This window comes from Corvus moneduloides, chromosome 6 (genome assembly GCF_009650955.1).
Source record: "Corvus moneduloides isolate bCorMon1 chromosome 6, bCorMon1.pri, whole genome shotgun sequence".
Classification (NCBI taxonomy): Eukaryota; Metazoa; Chordata; class Aves; order Passeriformes; family Corvidae; genus Corvus; species Corvus moneduloides.
Window position 1 is genome coordinate 49,888,878 of NC_045481.1, and position 18,739 is coordinate 49,907,616.

General features: G+C 37.8%; 1 protein-coding gene across 2 annotated transcripts in view; it reads left to right on the forward strand.

The window, feature by feature from the left end:
- PIK3C2A (phosphatidylinositol-4-phosphate 3-kinase catalytic subunit type 2 alpha) overlaps nucleotides 1-18,739 on the forward strand; it is a 50,899-nt gene that overhangs the window by 1,493 nt on the left and 30,667 nt on the right. The window contains exons 2-4 of one of the 2 annotated variants that reach the window (XM_032111363.1): nucleotides 10,073-11,247; nucleotides 16,769-16,875; nucleotides 18,498-18,655. In XM_032111363.1, the coding sequence (XP_031967254.1) occupies nucleotides 10,138-11,247; nucleotides 16,769-16,875; nucleotides 18,498-18,655 (1,375 nt within the window). In that variant the 5' untranslated portion in view covers nucleotides 10,073-10,137. The remainder of the gene's footprint in view (nucleotides 1-10,072; nucleotides 11,248-16,768; nucleotides 16,876-18,497; nucleotides 18,656-18,739) is intronic. The other variant, XM_032111364.1, reaches the window with a different exon arrangement.

Sequence of the window (18,739 nt, forward strand, 5' to 3'; positions counted from 1 at the left end):
TGTTGGGTTTTTTTTGGGGTTGTGTTTGTTTTTTGTAAAAGCAAATTGAAGCAAAACTGGTAAGAATAAGGCGACAGTGAAAGAAAGTTGCATAGAAGATAAAGGCAGAGGGAGAAAACACAGGCAGAAGTGACAAATACTTGAAGTTAGATGTGGTCCCCTTTTGGGGAGGGGACCACAAATCAGACAAGTAATAGGCTACTTGCAGGTCCTTCTTAAATATTGTGCTGTATTTGAATGTTCTTTTACATTCCAATTTATTTTACATTATTTTACGTCCCTTAAAGATGCTTGCTTATAAAAAATACAAAGGAGATCTCAAGAAGTATTTGAAATTTTGATTGATTTAATAAAATAGATTTGTTTTAATTACAGTGCAGTAGTAATCCTGATTTAGATACTTGAGGTTCCTCTTTCCTTTGGGTTATTACTGTCAACACTGAGAACTCAAAGGTTCACCAGTACATATAATCATTGTACTTAAATTGATAATTTAGTTGTTTTTATGTGATTTGAGTAGCTCTCTGTGTACTAACAAAGAAAATTGAATGCCTTAAATGGAAAATTATGCGTTTCAAAATGTTGAGTAAAAGAAAATACTTTCAGATTTTGTGTTCCTTTGTTTCTTACTTCTCAAACTAAGTTGAAACTGGTGATGTTTCTTAGAGCTGATGTTGTATTTACTGCCCAGCTGGAGACACTTGGATTAAAATGTTGTTTAAGAAATAAAAATGCTGAGGTGATGTTTTGGAGGGGGTTTTTTTTTGTTGTCTTAGGCTTTGATGTGGGACCAAAGCCCGACAGTATGGGGTTATGTAAAAAAAAGAATGCAAGGTTTGAATTTTATTAGAGCAGGATTGCATGTTGTTTGTCTTTTGAATAATCTTAAGGCTGCCTTGTGGGAGCGTCAAAAATTGCAGTAAAGTAGCACTGGTGGGTAGGCCAGTGTAAGTCTAACACTGACATGACTAAAATTCATAAGATATAGTATGTGTTTTAGGGTCAGCCTTTATGACATTCCAGTAATGATCTTCCATATTTTTATTTTAGAAGTATTGCCTTTTAGTGTCTGTAGTTAGTACAGGAATAATTTGGTGTTTATTTATTTTTAGGATAATACAACAGGCTTAAAAATGAGAGAGTATTACACAAATGTATGTTGTTTGCTTTATGGATGTGTAACTGTGAAAACATATTTTGTTCTATTTTAAGTAGAAGATGTGGATGTGTAATTAATTACCAGAACCAGGGTTCAGTCTTTATCAACAGTGGTCAATAAAATCAGTCATCTAATACAGCATCATCCAGCCCCTTTGTAGGCAAGGAGGTTGGTGTGATGTAAGTTTGTGAGAAGAATGATGATGTTGTTTCCATAATGGACAGGGAAGGAGGAAATGTTTCAAAGCGTGCCAGCAATGATAAAGCTTACTTAAGCTATAAAAATTTTAGAATGAAATGCTTTCGTCACATTAAAGGAAGTTATGAGAAATATTACTTCAGTCTATAACTTTGTAGGAATGCAGCCTGAAAGTATTTCCTTAGATTAAGCTTATTCCAACTGATGGTCACTTCAGAGGGAAGAAATGGAAGTAGAGGGGGAAGGTATGTTTGTGTGTTTCATGTAACTTGTAATTTGAAGTTACATACAAAACATCACTTACAAAACCCAACCATAAGTTGCAGTGTGTAGTATATGAGGACACTTGTGGGGTTTGTGCTAGGGGAATGTCACTGGTTCAGATCTGGAGGCTGGTTAGTGCATCGTGACCCAGAGGAAATAATAGAGCTTGTAGGTTTCAGTCTTGTAGTTGATGTTTGTAGAGGACTGATCACGATCAGGTCATCAATAACTGATCCAGTCTTCTGCTTAGGTTGTAGTCATAGCAGAAAAGCAGAGCGTGGTGACAGTGCTGAGTTACAAGGTGAGAGCTAGAAGTTTAACTGAGTTCAGCATTCATCTGAACAAATTCCTCATGAAAAAGTCCATCAAGAGTCTTAATCTTAGAGAAGTTACCTCAGGATTCAGGAAGTACTTGAGTGGCAAATTAGTGGAGACTAGAAGGGTATTTTGAGGAAGTGTTTGTGTTGGTTTAGCTTTTCCCTATTTGCATTTCCAAAGCCACCTTTAGAGACAAGATAAAGATGAGGTGAACCTTTGGTCTGAGTGTAGCCACCCTGTTCAGTTCTCTACCTGTGTACTGTAAAAAAAACAAGTCCAAACCAACCACATAATCGTTCAATCAATACATGTAATAAGCGTTTAGTATTTTCTGATGGATAAAGCATGGAGCTACACGGGAATGGTGCATTTGGTCTGTCAGTTAGTAATCAGCAATTCTGCTTGATCTCCTATGAATGTGAGGTGTGTGACTAAGAAGCATCTGCTGGTTATAACTGAAACTGTGCAAGTTTCCTGCCTGAGGGGAAACTCAGCTGCTGAATCAAATGGTGGAAATAATTTGGCTACTGCAGCAGAATTGCATTAGGGTAGACTGGTAGGGTGATGCTAATACAGTGATACAGAGTTAAGTCTGGGCCAGAGCTGAGGTGTCAGTGTTTCCTCTTCATGCATGTTTTTGATGATGGTTTGTTGAAGGTGTATATGGTGCACTGCTGCCCAGGGAGTAAAATAGGATCTCTGTGAGGGAGGGTTGTTTTCATCTCCTGTGTTAACAGCCACTGTACCTTGCATCATGAGCCTCCTGCATTTTGCTGTGTTTTCAATGTTTTGTGACATTAGGAGGATGTCTGCAGGGCTTACTTCAGGCACATAATTTGGGAAACAGTGGGATTTTAACACAGTCCTCTGTCTATGCTGCAGAATGTTATAGTACTATATGGAAGGTGTTTGGGCATCTCTGTTGTGGTAATTAAAGCAGACAGCACAGATGTTTCTTTCCTCTCTCCCTGTTCTTCCTGCACTAGACACTTTCTATGGTTTGGATAAAATTGGCTATGCAGTTGTCTATCTTCTGTTTAGTACCACTGGGACTGGGATTAATGGAAGTACTAGTTTAGCTAAGTGCTCCAGGTAATTTGTCATGCTCTGCTGGGGTCAGGCCCCACTCTGCATGAATAACTAAGGCCCCTTCTAGTCTTAATTGTTCCATGAAAGTGATATTCCAGAATAAAATTCCTTTACAAGTCAAGAATTACTGCACCAATTATTCAGCTGGGGAATCAAAATATTTGGGACAGTGACCTTGCTTAAAGAATAAGAAAAAGCCTCCCCTTAAGCCAGCAGCTAATGTTGATTCTGTATGGAAGTTTCTATTGTGTGAGTGTTTTCAAGTATCCTTTGAAAAGTGGGATTGGTGGAGGGATTGGGAACGTCAGGGTGATGTGGAGAAAAGCACAACTTAAGAGGTGTCTGTAAAGCAAGGGAACCAGTAAAAAGTTTTTAAAGACAGTCTTTTGAAAGAGGAGGAGTGGAATTGAAAGCATTATTCTGTAAGGAGAAACATTGCAACAAAACTAAAATTCCTAGCCTTTGTCAAACAATGAGGGTAATAAGCTTGGCTGTAAGGCATGGAAAAAACTATCTTGGCCAAGTGCATCAGAATGAAACAGCCTGGGATGCCATCAGTTTCATTCTTGCTCTTTTCTGGTACCTGCATCCATAAAATACTGGGCAGGAGCAGAATAGCAGGATGCTCATAAAGAGCTGAGAACAGAATAGGGAGAAATACAGGGATGCAAAGTTTGGTGAGTAGTTCTGCAGCTGCTGAAACTGATGCCAAGTTTCCTGTTGATTTGTGTCTTCTGCTGATTGGCTTGAAGGACTTCTTGCCATGATTCAATCATTTAGAAAGATTATCCTGGTGATTAATCTGCAGTGTCCAGTTATATGAGCGCACACTACAGTTTTCTTCTAGCTGTGACAGCCAGTGTTCTTGGCAGGGTCAGGTTTTTTGTTTTTATGACACTTACATGGAATTCAGTTGTTTTTGTGACCCCCATCTCTTTAACAGACTTAAATGGAATGGTGGTTAGGCTCAAAATTTGAGGGGAGGAGTATAATAGCAGAAATGTGCTGAGTAAGCTTGCAAAGCTGCTGTACCAAACCTGCATAAATCCACATCTACTGATGGAAGGGCTTGCAGTGGCCAGTGGTGCAAATCATTGCAGGGGAGGAGTGTGGCAATGGGAAACATATGATCTGTAGGTATCTGTAGCTGCCCTCACTGAGATCTGGCTGGAACATCATGACAGATGCATCCATGCTCTGTCTCTCTAGAAACATTGATCAAAACCTGAGGATTCAAAGTTACAGCAGCTACAAAGTATGCTGTATCTATTAATGATCCTCTCTGCAGAGTGTCCTGGGTGAAAATTGATTTTAATATTTCATAAATTTTTATAAGCACTGAAACAGCTGAGGTTGGATTTTTCAAGGGATTTGTTGCTGATGTTGAAAGACCTTAAAGGCTGAGACTTCCTGTTCTAGTGCTAGAAACATCCTATTCTTGCCTAGCCCTCGAGATCAAAGGTTTTGTGATGAAATTGTACTTTTTTTAGACGTAAATGAAATTTCAAAATCAAAGTTAAGAGATGCGGTTCCTGCTTAGGTATTTATGATCTGAATGATTTGAACAAAACAAATGAAATTAGTGTTGGTTCAGGGTTTGTGCCCAGTTGAAGATTGCACCTGTATTTAAGCTAGTGAAGTTGCCTTTGCAGGTTCTGTAGATGTGAGCTGAAACAAAATGGATTCAGTTTTCTGGTTAACTGTGTTAATCTCATCTGTAAGGGGGCACTTGCTCATTTTGCTAAAATGACTGGATTAAAGAAGCTACTAAGTTTTCATTAAAAAGATGGTGTGATAGAACTGTATGGCTTTAACACTGACCTTTCAGAACTGTTTGTTATTGAGAAACCTCCAGTTTAAACCTAACAGTATTTTAAAAAAAATAACAGCCTTACTTCAAGAAGTCATGTCATGAGTACGTGTTCAGTTTTTTCTCAGTTTGTAGCAATCTGAATGCATCTGGCAGAGAGGGCTTCTGAACATCAAAGTTCTTGTGACTTTTTTTCTTTCTTTCTTTCTTTTGCTAAGGAGTTTTCCTGCTGTGGCAAGTGTCTGGCTATGAATTCCTTTGCAGATGATTAGTATTTTCCACAGTATATTACTGCTGTCGTATTTTGCTAAGTTTTCCCTGGTTTCCCATAAAACTGCTACTGTCTCTGGTATGCGGGCAAGATTTGTTAATTCTAAGTTAGCTATGATTCAGTATGAGGCAAATGCTTCAAATATTTTTATTTTTGTTCTATTTAATGGCAAAATAACCTCAAAGTTAGTTTGAAAATTGCACTTGTTTTGAGGAAGCACTGGCTACTGTATGCCAGACTGTTACTTTATAAGGAATGCAGGAAATGGCCTGACTTCTTATCATTGCTTCTGTATTTAGTGCTTGGACTCCAGGGAGTTCATGTGCACTGATTTCTGATAGCTATAAAGTACTTCATATGAAGAAATTGCCAGAAAAGAAAAAAGAAATAATATGTTCTGTGCTTGCGTAGAACAAATTATAAATAGGACATTACAAGCCTTGGGTGTTTTTGAAAAGAAAGCTGTGCAGCTCATCTGAAGTAGAGAAAAATGTTAACATGTACATGAGCAGATGGTGAGATTACCTCTGCTTAAGGTAAAACGATTTATGTCTGATGAAGTCATCCCTTGCTCATTAAGATAGGAAACTAATTTAGATTTTGGGAGTCTTTGTCCTGGTAGAGACGTAATGTCCTGTATTGGTTCCCCGAAGCTTCTTACTAGAAAACTATAAATTCCTTATTGGAAAGAAAATTCTTCCTGGTTCTATTTTATGTATTTGCTAGACTAGTGCATATGTAATTTTTTTTTAATGTAAGCCTCTGTAAGTGAAAATCTGGTTTAAAATTCATTTCCATTCCATGTAGAGGCTTTGATCTGAAGGAGATGGTCAGGCATCTTGCAGGTTCTTGGTTCTTGATGATTAATAAGTTTTGTCGCTGCTTTTTTTTTTTAAAAAAGAGTATTTTGCTCCTCTGACATAATGAATGATGTGCAATACTCAAAATTATATAACAATACACAGGTGCTTGAGTGATCAAATTTAGGCTCTAAACACATTTGTGTAAAATTGTTAACCTGGGGAGTATTGCTGTTACAGAAACTCGGCTAGGCCAGAGCCAAAAGGTCTCCAGACTCTTGTCTGATCACAACTGGTTGAATAGCTAAACTAAATATTGAAGTTAATGAAATCTGACTGCAAGAGGCAGATTACCCTTGGTCAGGGCTGTACATAAATTGTGTGGTTGAGGTTTTAGACCCACTCTTAAAGGAAGCAGGTGAGGTACTGCTAGAGCAGTGGAAATGTGGCGACTTCACCCAAAGTATGAATGTGCCTGTTTAATTTCAAAATTAGGGGACAAGTAAGTGGTGTAGGGCATTGTTCTATCACTTCTGAATTTCTGTTACAATCTCTTCAATTGCTTCTGGCTTTCCTTTAAAAATAAATCAAATGTTTCTCACGTTCTCTGAGTGCTTGGCAGGAGGAGCACTCTTGAAGGTGAACAGATTGACAGCTGAAAACTGATTATTACTGTTACTTAAAATAGTGTGCAGCAGTTCAGATGAGAACAGTCCTAGCTCCATAAGGATCGCTTCTGGGTCTTCAATGACCTCCAGTTGTTGCAAACTTCTGGTGAGTTCCTATGGCTCGGTCAGTAATGGTTCAGGATGCCAGGATTTGAACTGAAAGTTATTTTTTCTGAGTGTTTGAGGAGTTCCGTGGTGATAGATGATCCTAATGGAATTTGCCCTTCTCTTTGTACATGTTGGAGAAGTTTAAATTCTGCTCACTCCCTGCCTTTGAACTTAGATGGCTGCAAAGTGAGAGGTTCAAAGTGAAGCTAAATTTATGTGGAAAAGTTAACTGATGCTTCATGGTTAGCATTTAAAAGGAGGTCTATCAGTATTTTAATCATGCTTATGCCTAGGAAGCTTTTACTCTGATGTGTTACGTGAATTTACTGCTTAGAACTGGCATGCAGGATAGTTTCACCAAAACTATTGCAATTTTATCAGAATTTTTTATCAGTTTTTTAAATGTCAAACTGTTTGAAAAAAACCTGCAGTCTGCTTATAAAATTTGTCAGAAATTTATACACTGACTTTACAAGTTTGCCAAGGTCAGGACTTAAATACAGCTATCAAATTAAATGTATGTATGCTTATGAGGCTGTCTTGCAAAGACTATGGCTAAAATTCAATTTTTCAGATAATCACTGACAATAACCATCTGTCTTGAATGCTAGAAGTCACTGGATTTTTCAGTGCAAGAGTGCTGTCATACAGTGACAGAAATACAGCACTGTAACGTGAAATTGTAAAATAAACAAGCAGTTCTTGAGTGACTGGGATTCTCTAGGTGTTGTGAATGAAGGTGCTGTGGTAGCTGTGTGCCATGTTTCTGAGAGCTGAGGAATGTGTGTTTATCTGCAGCTGTGACTTCGTGGAACAGGGACTCTCCTTGTGAACAGGAGACTGCTTGGTGATGTGGAGATCAAGGCCATCAAGTTCAGCAGAAAAATAAGGCTGCTTTTTTTTTTTTTTTAATAGAGCTGGCTGTTGCTATATATAAATACTTTGAAGACTATATAATTTTTTTTTGTCTCCTTTAGAAAAAATCACTTGTAATTATCAAGCAGCACCTGAATGCATTGATAATCTTCTAAGTTGTAGCCCAAGAAGTTCTGAATAGTCTCAGAATGTATGATTCTGTTTTATTTTTTTGAATAAAGTTCAGGAAAAAGTCCTGCTGCTCTTTAGAATCCTTAGGCAGCAGCAAGACTGTGAAAACTCAAAAATGCACTTACCTCAGGCTGCTGCTTCTTTGAAAAGCCAAGTAGGATTTCTTGAGAGGACTTCGTAAGTCAGGGTGTTCTTCTAAAAATCTGACATAGCAGTTTTAACCAGCTGTAAGTTAATGAAGAGATTAAAGCAGGCTTAGCTTTCTAGACAGTCTGAGAAGGTGGTGTCAAGTATATGAGACTTCTCATTAGGGTATTATCTGTGGCTAGTAGGCTTAGGCCATCTACAAAATATTCACTATGTCTTCAGGAGAAGTTTTAGTATGATTGTCCTGCTAACAGGAGCACAGTAAATAATTGAAGGCCACAGCTGTGCTCTTAATGGGACCAGAGACCTTCATTGTCTACAAAGGAACCCAACAAAATAGTTTTGGGGTTTTTTAATTGATTCCCTGGTTGTGTTTTACGCTGAGCTCTGGAATAGGCAGCAGACAGGACAAGACTTCTTCCTAATGCAGTATTTATGGCTTTAATGGGTGTTGAGCTCTGCAGCTTCATAACTGTACAGAAAAGGATCTGGTGTCTGTTTTTTTCTGTAGACTTTGACTGTTGAATATTTATATAATTATCCTGTGGAATGGATTCATACCTTTAACTTCCAAAGCTTCTTAAGACTTTATGCCCCAGGACTTGAGTTGTGTGATTTTTCAGAGTTTTATACTTTTGTTAGTCTGTCACTATTTCAGTCTTTCTGAAGACACCCTCTTTTGTTTAAGTCTTGTCTTGGTAACTGTAATGTCATTTCTGGTTTAATCTTGCTTTGTGAAGGGTTTCACTTGGACTTGTCTTCAGACTGAGCTGAAATGTATAGAACCTCTTACAAAGATGTCTGGCCTTCACACTATAAGCCATTGAAATAAAGTAGATAAAACAAAAGCTTGGCCAGACTTAAAGAATTTAAAGAATTTGTTATAAATCTGTTAAGAATCTTGCTGTCTGTGTGGGGAGTCCACAGAAATACAGTCACTTTGTTTGAGGCACATCTCTGGTATAATTCACGGAGGGTAAAATCCCCAATCTAAAGTCCAAACCCTTCTAATGGGTGTGAATTGAAAAGGAACATAAAGAATTTTGAGTTATCTGCATTATTTGCTGCAGAGAGTTCTTAATTTGTAGATTGTTGCATGACTTAAACTCAGAATGATTTGCATTTATAAGGCTCATCTAGTTCAGTGAAACTGTGTTTTAATGAGGATTGCTGATTATGTAACCCTCCTGGCAGAAACTCATTATTCCTGATTTTTATCTTGCTGCTTGATGTGCATACTGGCTGTTGCTGGAAGACATCTTATCTCCTGGGCTCGGCTCTGACCCGGCTGTGTGCAAAAGCTGGAGCATAAAGTAGAAGGAATGCCGAAAAATAACACAGTTCTTGTGGTAATCTCTTGCAAAATTATTTTAATAAAGAGTCTGCATAGATATTGTAGTGAATATGGGAAGTTGTATCATAGTCCTAAACACAAGACTGGAATCAGAGAAATGTAAAATATCATTTTCTTGGTGGTGGCTTTAAGCAAAAGTGACCTTTTGGAGTTTCTTCCCTTACCTAGTAGTGAATGACACTTCCTTTGAAGGGCTGTTAAAGAGATTACTCAATGAGCAGCTGTACTTAAATAGCTTATTTTGCTTGTCCAAGAAATATCATTTCATAAGCATTATTTTTCTTGTTAAGAGGGTAAAGTACAATATTTTCCAAAGGAAGAGAGGTCCTTCAGTGTCATTATGACCATTATAATCATGGTACAGCAGTTTGAAAGGTCTGGTTTTGTGATCTGTTGAAGTAAGGTGGAAGTCCTCTTGATAATGTGCTTTATGGATGCTGTATTTGTATACTCTTTAGAATGACTTCTACTCCCAAGATTGCACCTGTGTAATTGCTCAAGTCTGAAAACCGCTACATACCTGAGGGTGGCTTTTGTGTGTCTTGGGTCTAGTGGTGCAGAAAGAAACCAAGTGCTTACTAGTACCAGTAGGTAGAGTAAGAAAAATAAATGGGTCTTGCATACTTCAAAGACCGTGAATTTATTTGTGTGGCTTCTTTTTAAGTTTGGCACTCTCTCCCCTCCAAAAACATAAAAATTGGCCTCCTTAAAATTTTACATCGAGTTTCTGAAGGACATGTTCAACTTTGTCAGCTGGTGATGTGTGACTTTGTTGTAGTTGTGTAGTTGTCCACATATGATTGGTTGCACGTGTTTCTAATGTTTCATTTCGTTTTCAGGTCTGCTAAACCCGTTCTGAAGCCAGGAGTAGACAACCAGTGCAAGGGAAGCGTTGCTGCTTTACATGGACATCTGCTCTTGCGGCATGGCCCAGATATCCAGCAGCAATGGATTCAAACAGCGCTCCTCACCTTCTCTGTCAGCCCCAAGGTCAAAAGATGTGGACAAAGAGGAGGCACTGCAGATGGAAGCTGAGGCATTAGCCAAGATGCAGAAAGAAAGAGGTGTAGCTGGTAATAAACAAACCTTTCATTCTTTAAGCAGTCCCAGACAAAAAGCACAGACTCACAACAAACAGGACCATGATCTCATGGTGTTTCCAGAGTCTGATGCCAAGAGCATGGAAGATAAACTAAGTACCATTGACATAGAGAAGCTTACTCATGCTGAACTGGAGAAACTGCTGCTGGATGACAATTTTGAATCTAGTAAAGTACCTACGTTACCAGCAAGTCCTATTTTGAGCCCCTCTGTGTCTTCACAATTTTATCTTGGGTCCGTGGGTCAGAGGAGACAGTGGACACCTGGGATACCAGCACCTGTGACATGCACTTTACCTCCTATTTACACCTCAGCTTCTTATACAAAACAGACTGGTGTATTTCAGAATGGATTCCATCCAAGTATGTCGTCCTATCCCTCTAGAGAGCCTATTTATCTTGGTCTTCCAAGACAGTCACAATACGTTTCATACCCAGTGGCAGCTACCATACCTTTCCATCCACACGGAGGCCTACCTTTATACCCTCCAGTACTCACACCAGAAATGGCAAAAGTATTTGACAAAATTGCAAGCACTTCGGAATTCCTGAGAAATGGGAAGTCGAGCACAGACCTAGAAATGACTGCCATAAAGTCTGCAGTCTCCAGCCTGCCAGCCTCGGATAGCTGTGGGGATGTCAGTAAATTCGACTGGTTGGATTTGGATCCTCTGAGTAAACCAAAAGTGGATGCTGTGGAGACTTTAAACAAGGCAGAGGATGATGGAGAGAGGGCTTCAAGTATGACTGCTGAAGATCCATGGGATGCTGTTCTGTTAGAAGAAAAGCTGTTACTAACTTGTCATCTGGAAAGAAAAGTTAATGGGAAATCTTCTGGAGCAACAGTCACAAGGAGTCAGTCCTTAAACATGAGAACAACTCAGCTTGCAAAGTTACAGGGCCAAACATCGCAGGTATGGAAATCTCTATCTTTAAATTGCAGTGTAACAGTAAAGATTAATCACAGTGTTTAAAGGCACTTTGAGGTCTGTTGTTTATTTTATGTATATTACTTGGCTTGAGCAGTGTCCAAATAATGTGATGTTATGGCATATGTATTAGTGCTATTCAGAAAATAGAACATTACTACTGAATTATCTCTCAAAATTCCTCTGCCCTTGTGTAATCCTTCCACATTTACTGAGGAAATTGCTGTTTTTCAACTCAACACTCCCATAAGAAATAGCAATAATGTTCAGCACAATTAAGTGTCTAAATCATATTGATAAATATTACAATTTTATGAGCAGTTCACATGATAGTGTGAAATAAAAAGGTGGTGAGCTAAGCACTGAAAGTTTTATCTTGCCTTTTACAAGACTATAATTCTCTTTTGTATGTAGAAAGCTTTCCTTCTGTGTAGGAATGCTGGACAGAACATTTTGGTTACACTGAGTGATGGGTGCCTGAGTGATGGGATGGCTGCTGGGTCAGAAATACTGTACCACGCAAAACCTCTTTGTGTGATGTTTCTTTTATCAGGCAGGGCAAAAAGATATTTAAGAGATTTCTTCTCTAGGATCAGGATCACTTTAATGAAACATTCAAGACCAAACTCTCAACAAGGGCTTTAGTTATGACTCTCATATCTTTGGACATGGAGTATATGCAGTTTGTGTCAAAACTAAACTGTGCAGCAGGTGATCAATACTGTCTCAGTCTCATCTGGTTAATCATGCCCCATTAGGGCATCCTACTTTTTCCCAAATCCAGTAAAAGACTGTAGGTTATTTAACTTTGCTTATATTTTTAATTATTTCTGTGATAATTCCATCATAAATATAAGACGTGTTTTAAAATGTTAGTCGGCTCACTAGAAAGGGGATATGAATATTTCTGGGTTTTGGGGGTTTTTGTGGTAGATTACAAAGACTGAAAGAGAAGTGGAAAAGTTTTCAGTGGAAAAGCCAGCAACCTGGCAAGGGTGATAATGGCCAAAAAAATTGTGTTTGTAGAAACTGGCTAGAGAGTGGGAAGTAAACAATTTGTTTGCTTTGGAGACTTTGTTTTACAGCTGTTTTAAATCTTAGGTATTGTCTTGCTAGGTGTTTTTAATAGGCTAGGGACCTGGCATAAAAAACCAACGGTATCACTCACGGATATTTTCTAAATAACTCCTTAATTCTTCTCTCCCCATCCCCAAACTGGAGGAGGGTTTTTCACTGAAACAGTAATATTTACTAGAATGTGGCTTAAAAGATTGTCTAGATTTCTGAAGTGAAATTTTTGGCCCCTCATTTGAAGGATGTCCTGTTTTTTCTGCGTTATGTGTCAGTATTCTGGCAGAAGTTCGATAGAAGGCCAGTGGAGATGGAATAAAAACCACCCTGAAACCCAAAAAAATCCATTTATCTCTAGTTTTGTGCCATGTGTGCAGATCTTGAGTCTGACTTTATTTTGTTTCCCCACTTGCTGTTGAGCTGTGATACATTAGCTCTGTTATTTCCTAGGATTTGGAGAGGCATCTAAATTTGGGCTCTACAGCAGTTTGCTTCTCAGTTTGTTGTGTCATCTGGTGATGCGTTTGTCAGTTTTTCAGTGGTAGTTGATTGGTTGTAATGTAACTCCTGACTAATAATTAGGCTACGTTGGATCAGTGCTTCTCAGGTGGTGTCTGTAGGAAGTAATGTTTGACTGTTGTGAATGAATCTTTATACATTCCAGGTTTTTTTCAAGAATGTAGGATTTAAAGGGGTCTTTCCTGTTCATAAGGTCCAGTCTCCTGCTATTTGCATGTCATGTATTGACTGATTCATAAATAAAGTTCAAGCTCTGCCTTCACATGTGGTCTTTTCTTCCTGTCACTTCTGATTTAAAGGCTGTTCCAGCTCCTCCTCATCAGTCATCTGCTTTTCAGCAGAACACATTTGTAACTAACTCTTAGCAAATGTTCTTCTTTCAGGATGGAACAGCAGGTACTTAAGATGAAAGAATTGTTTGGATATTTACCTCAATATGTTACAAGAGACAGTGACTTTCTGTCAGCTTTCACTGCAAGTTCTGTGTGAGAGCTTCTCTTTCTTTCTTCTTTTTTTTGAAGATGACTTACGAGGATTTTAGCTCTCTATGTGAGACCACAGTGTACCACGTGTACCTCAGCATGAATAAACCCTCATTACAGGCAGGGGCATCCTGCTTGCTACTCTTTTATTGCATTTACTTTATTTGTGATGGCATCACAACATCAATCCTATCATCAGTTAATAGACCTGATTTGCTTAAGTCACCACCTTTTTCATCAAGGTCTTAGTTTACAGCAGATGTCTGCAGCGAATGCCCAATTGAAGACTTGAGATTCACTTTCCACTTGTGCTCCTCCAGTCTTGTTTTGGCATCACACTCCAGTGCTAGTCTGTATTATGAAGGTAGCTGATGATACAAGACTGTAAGTTATCAGTGTTGCTTCTGCTGAGTTATTAAAGCAGAAAATAAATAGATTTAAAGATGAGTCCCTCAACTGGATATCCTTGCAACATAACCTGGGTAGTCTTTCTTTTGCCTATCCTGTACTTCTACTATTTTTTCTAGCTGAAATAATTTTTTACGTAGTATAGAAGGAAGCTGAGTTTTGTAGCCTCTATTTTTGGCAGTTCTCTTGTACTTAACCCAATCTACCCTGGGTTTACTTCTAAGTATATTCTTAAGTCTTGCATCTTAACAAGTCTGGATCATTCCCTCCAACCCTTCCTGAAAAACTCAGTCTCTGCCCCTTTAAACAAAAATACATGTATTTTGAGTCAATCAAAAATACACTGTGATTCTATCAAAATTTTTGGCTGTTTAATCCCTGAGTCAATAGATTGCTTTGTTTTAATGAAGTATCTATTTCCATCTATTCATGTTTTTGTCTATTTGATGCGTATATTCATATTTGAAGTACCTATACATTAAATATTCCCATTTAAATACTTCAGTATTTGTCACTCATTTCTGAAAGCAGAGGCAAAAATCATCATTTTGTCCTCTTTTATGTGTTGTTTTCTCTTGCTTTCCACAGAGCTGCTGAGTTTTGTGACTTTGTATACTCATGGAATTTTATTTAACTTGACTTTTGTTAGTTTCTTGGGGTTTGGGTTTGTTCGTCATTGTTCAGAGTAATTGTATTTACAGACCGCTTCTATTTTTGCAGCCTGTGCTGACATGAATTATTTATCTCAATTGGCCTGAAGTCCTTTCTTTCAAGTTATTTCCTGTTTGACTGATAGCTTTTGCACCTCCTAGATTGGCCCATCTGGAAGTTAAAGAAATTAAAATTCTACTTGTTGCTTGAAACCCATCTGAGTCCAGTAGGTTTTAAATAGAATTCTTGGTTTTTCAGAGCTTGTTGTCTTGAAATTATTTTCCCCAAAGTGATCAAAAATTAATATTGAAGTTCAACTAAAAAATAAGGTGTTTGATGATCTTAGTTTTCTATCAGGAGGTCTTTTTCATCGTTACATATTTGTAATAACATGAGGTTTCTCTCCTTAGCCAAGTGTGACCCTGAGGTCAACCACAGATAACCAAATCTTTTTTTTTTCTTTGCTCATTAGATCAGAATTTATTGTTTGCCCTGGCTAAGCTTGCATGTGTTGACCTGCCTTGTTAGTTCCCTAAACTTTGAGTTTAACAGTTGAATAAATTTTACTGTAAGTAATTCAGAAGTGTCACATAGTGGCATAAAGTGGTGATGTGTGTGACTTTATTTGAAGTAGGCCCCTTGTTTAGTGCTTTTATCCTGTGGTTGCACAGTGCATTGTGTACCTATCTGTAGTATTCCTTGAAGAGTTTCTAAATGGAATTTAACATTTGTAGAGGCAGCTTGGTGATTTGCAATGACCGAGTTTTGTGTTGAGTGCCAACCAGCAGTTGGTTAACCTTCATCAGAGGCGTTTGCCTCTCCCTGGGTATGTTCCCTTCCTGTTTCCTTGTGATTCTTGGTATTGTTCTGCAATTGGTTAGAGAGTGTGTTTACTAGGTACAGTTGCACAGGTTAGCAGGTCTTGTGAGGTTGCCCAGTATTTTTATGTGATAGAACTTGCTGAGATGTTACAATAGAAGAACCTTTTTGATTTAAGGTATTATGCATACTCCTGCAGCTCATTTCAAGTTTTGTGGCTTTATAGCTTCCTGCTCTAATTGTCTCCTGTGGTATGGCTGATCCTCAGTTACACAGAATTTGTCGTTTTGACTGACCAATATTTTCGCTGAAATAATTAAGTTTAAATGCAATTCAAGTGGCAATTATAGGTTGTATCTCTTCCAAGTTTATGCTGTAGTGCTTAAACAAGTTGATTTGAAGGGAAAAAAGGAAAAGACCTGACAGTATGTGGCTCTCTCAGATGTGACCCCTTTTCTGAGAGTCTAATTTAACTATATTGTCTGATATGCTCTAATGAAATTAGCTGACTACTTTGGCTAATAATAAATAACCCACATACTAGTTAAGTAGTTAATCACTGCCTCAAATATGAATAAATTGTGGTGATTTTCAGAAGAACTGTAGTGCAGTCTGCTTTGTTCCTAGACTTGTGGTTGGATTAAAGGTTTCTTTAAGCATTGTAAAATCTTTGGATGAAAAATGTAACTGGTCATGTAAGTTATTCCAGGGAGTATCTGGCAGGAGCTTCATGAATCCTTCAGGCTAGTGGTGGCTGTTAGACTATGGACGACTGAGTTCCGCTGGTTATTCCAACTTCTCTCTGCTTTTTGCTCACTCCAGCATTTGTATGGATGTATTGTGAGTTGGATCAGAAAATAGATACAGGTTTAAAACCTGCTGTAGCTCTGTGTTTGTTGTTTTGGTTTTGTTGGTTTTTTAAGTTTATTAGATTTTGCTGTTTGAAACTGCAGCTTTCTTTTAGCAGTTGTTTCTTGGATTGGATACTTCAAAGATTGTGGTGTACAGTTTTGAGAGGTGATGGGAGCATTTGGCATAAGGGATTAAAACAGCAGTAAGTTGATTCCTTGAGTTCTAAGTTTCATGTTCTGAATGCTACTTCCTTCCAGTGTTCAGCTTGTATTTTCCTGCTTTGTAGGAAGAGATAATCATAGGCACCAGTGATATGTAGTGGTTCTTTCTGGAACCACATTGAAGTCTGAGTTGCAGAACTGGAGGAAAAATACATTTTTCTTCCATCTGTGGTTCAGCTGAATTTAGCCAAATCTGAATGTAAGAGGTCACTGCTGAAAGCTCAGGAACTGCTTGCAACTTAATCTTAGCTGGTAATGATGCTGGCAAATAAATTACCTGCTGTCAAGGAGTCACTGCTCCAGTGAATCTTTACTTTTCAAGTTATACATGTTTTTCTCCTCTACATATTCCTCTCTCTACATATAAAAGTAGACATAAAACTAGTGGTAAATCTCAGACTCATGAAAATCTGTCACCTACATGTGGCTTTGCTGGCGTTAGGAATACGTTTGCAGCTATTTAAATTCCGTATTATCTTTGAGTTGCAGAAAGACAATGGGACCACTGGCACGCTGACAGAAAACGTGCTTCTCCAAGCAATTGAAGGGCAGAATCAAGAACTGTCAGCTTTTTCTGAAGCAGTTACAAAGTAAGAAATGACTGAATATGAATTAACTTTCAGAGGAGGGAAAAAAAAGCTAAATGATTAATTTTCAGTTAGCTTGACAGGAACAGCCCTACATTTTTTTTTTGCTTGATGGGACAGATTTCAGTATGTATCCTTTTTCCTTTTCTTATCTCAGTTTTTCCTGGTTTTGTCCTGGTTTGTTTATTTTTTTTCAAGAATGCAACAGAATTGTTAAGATCTTCAGTACTAATATTATTGTATTACCATATTTCCTCTTTCTTATTTTGGTCCTGTGACTTTCACTTTTCCTTGTTTCTCTAATACCTTTTTATCCTCAAAGTATTTTTCTGTATCTCCTTGGCTTTTTATTACAATTTCTTTTGAAAGAATTTGAAGTCTTTTTTTTTTTCCTTGTTACCTGAGGCACCTCACAAAATCCTGTCACTCAGTGACTTCCCAACCTTTTAATGCTTTTATTTTTGTTGCTTCCACAACTGTACTTCTGTAAGGTAAAACCTTTAAATGTATCCCTGCCTTGATCAGATAGTGAAGCTCCTTAAAGGTCATGTGGTTTTTTTTCCTTACTGCCACAATTTAATGAGAGAATGTTTTCTTCTTAGAGAAGACAAACTGCTCTTGCCTTTTTTCCTTTTAACATCAAAATCCAAGACATAGTGGAGGAAATAGAGATCTTTGAATCTTAAGGATAGCATCTATTTTTTTTTAAGCAGGAATGTTTATGAAATGAAAAGGAAACTCCACAAAAACAATGAAAATTCATATATATGTGAAACTTACTATTGAAAAACATTAAGACAAAGCTCACATAGAATAGGCTTGTTGCAACACTTTCTGGTTATATCTGATTGTTGTCCTTCGATTCAAGACCCAGTTTTTTAAGTAGTGATGGACTTAAGACTGGACAACTCTTGCTGAAGGATTCGGGGGTTTTTCCATTCTTGCGATTGTCCAGAATAAAGATGATGAAATAAGTAATCCTTTTAGAGCAGTTCTGTTCTTAATCTCCTGTAATATTACTTTAACATTGGCAAAAGTTTAAGGTTAAATTATTTTATCTCTGTTAGATAGCAGAAAATAAAAAGCAGCTTTCCAAGTAGGTAAATGTTTTATACTGTTTGTGTCCTAAATAAAAACCTTTACCTCCACTGAGGCCTCTTCCTCACCTTCCACAGCTTAGAATAGCTACCTTCTGCATCATATCTAAGTTCAGATTAGACTTCTAAAAGTTGAAACATGTGAAGAGTTTTGTTTTTTGTTTTTTTTTTTTAAACTTAATTTTTAGAAAATACTGTGGATTACCGTTTTAAAAACTGTTTTAGAGCTTAGTTTCTGCAGAAGCTGGCTATGTCCTGTAAGAATTGACCTATTAAATATTTTAAGCTATGTAGAAAACCTCCCTAATTATATGCTAGGATTTTTTTCCTGTCTAACTACTACTTGTATAATTATTGTGGGCAATGTTCTGTTGAGAGTAGAAAAATTAAATGGTGCTTTGCACATGCAATTGAGGTAGAGAGCCAAAGGTAGTCTTTACTGTTCTGCCTTGTGGTTATTACCATGTTATTTTGCTTTAGTCTTAGACTTCTCCATTGCAATGTTTCATAAACCTTCTCTGCTTCCAGATTGAGGACCAAGTTTCCTTATACTGATCAGCAAACAAACCCAGGCTTTGTGCTGAGTCCAATCATGCTGCAAAGAAATATAAGTGGGGAGAGTGCCAGTATCAAGGTTTCAATAGAAATCGAAGAATTCCAGCAACCAGTAACTTTTACATGCGATGGTATGTTCCTGCTTCTTAAATTGGAGTTTGCTTGTTAAAGACTATACGCTCAGCCTAGGCCAAGGCCTTTCAGTTTTTGTAATC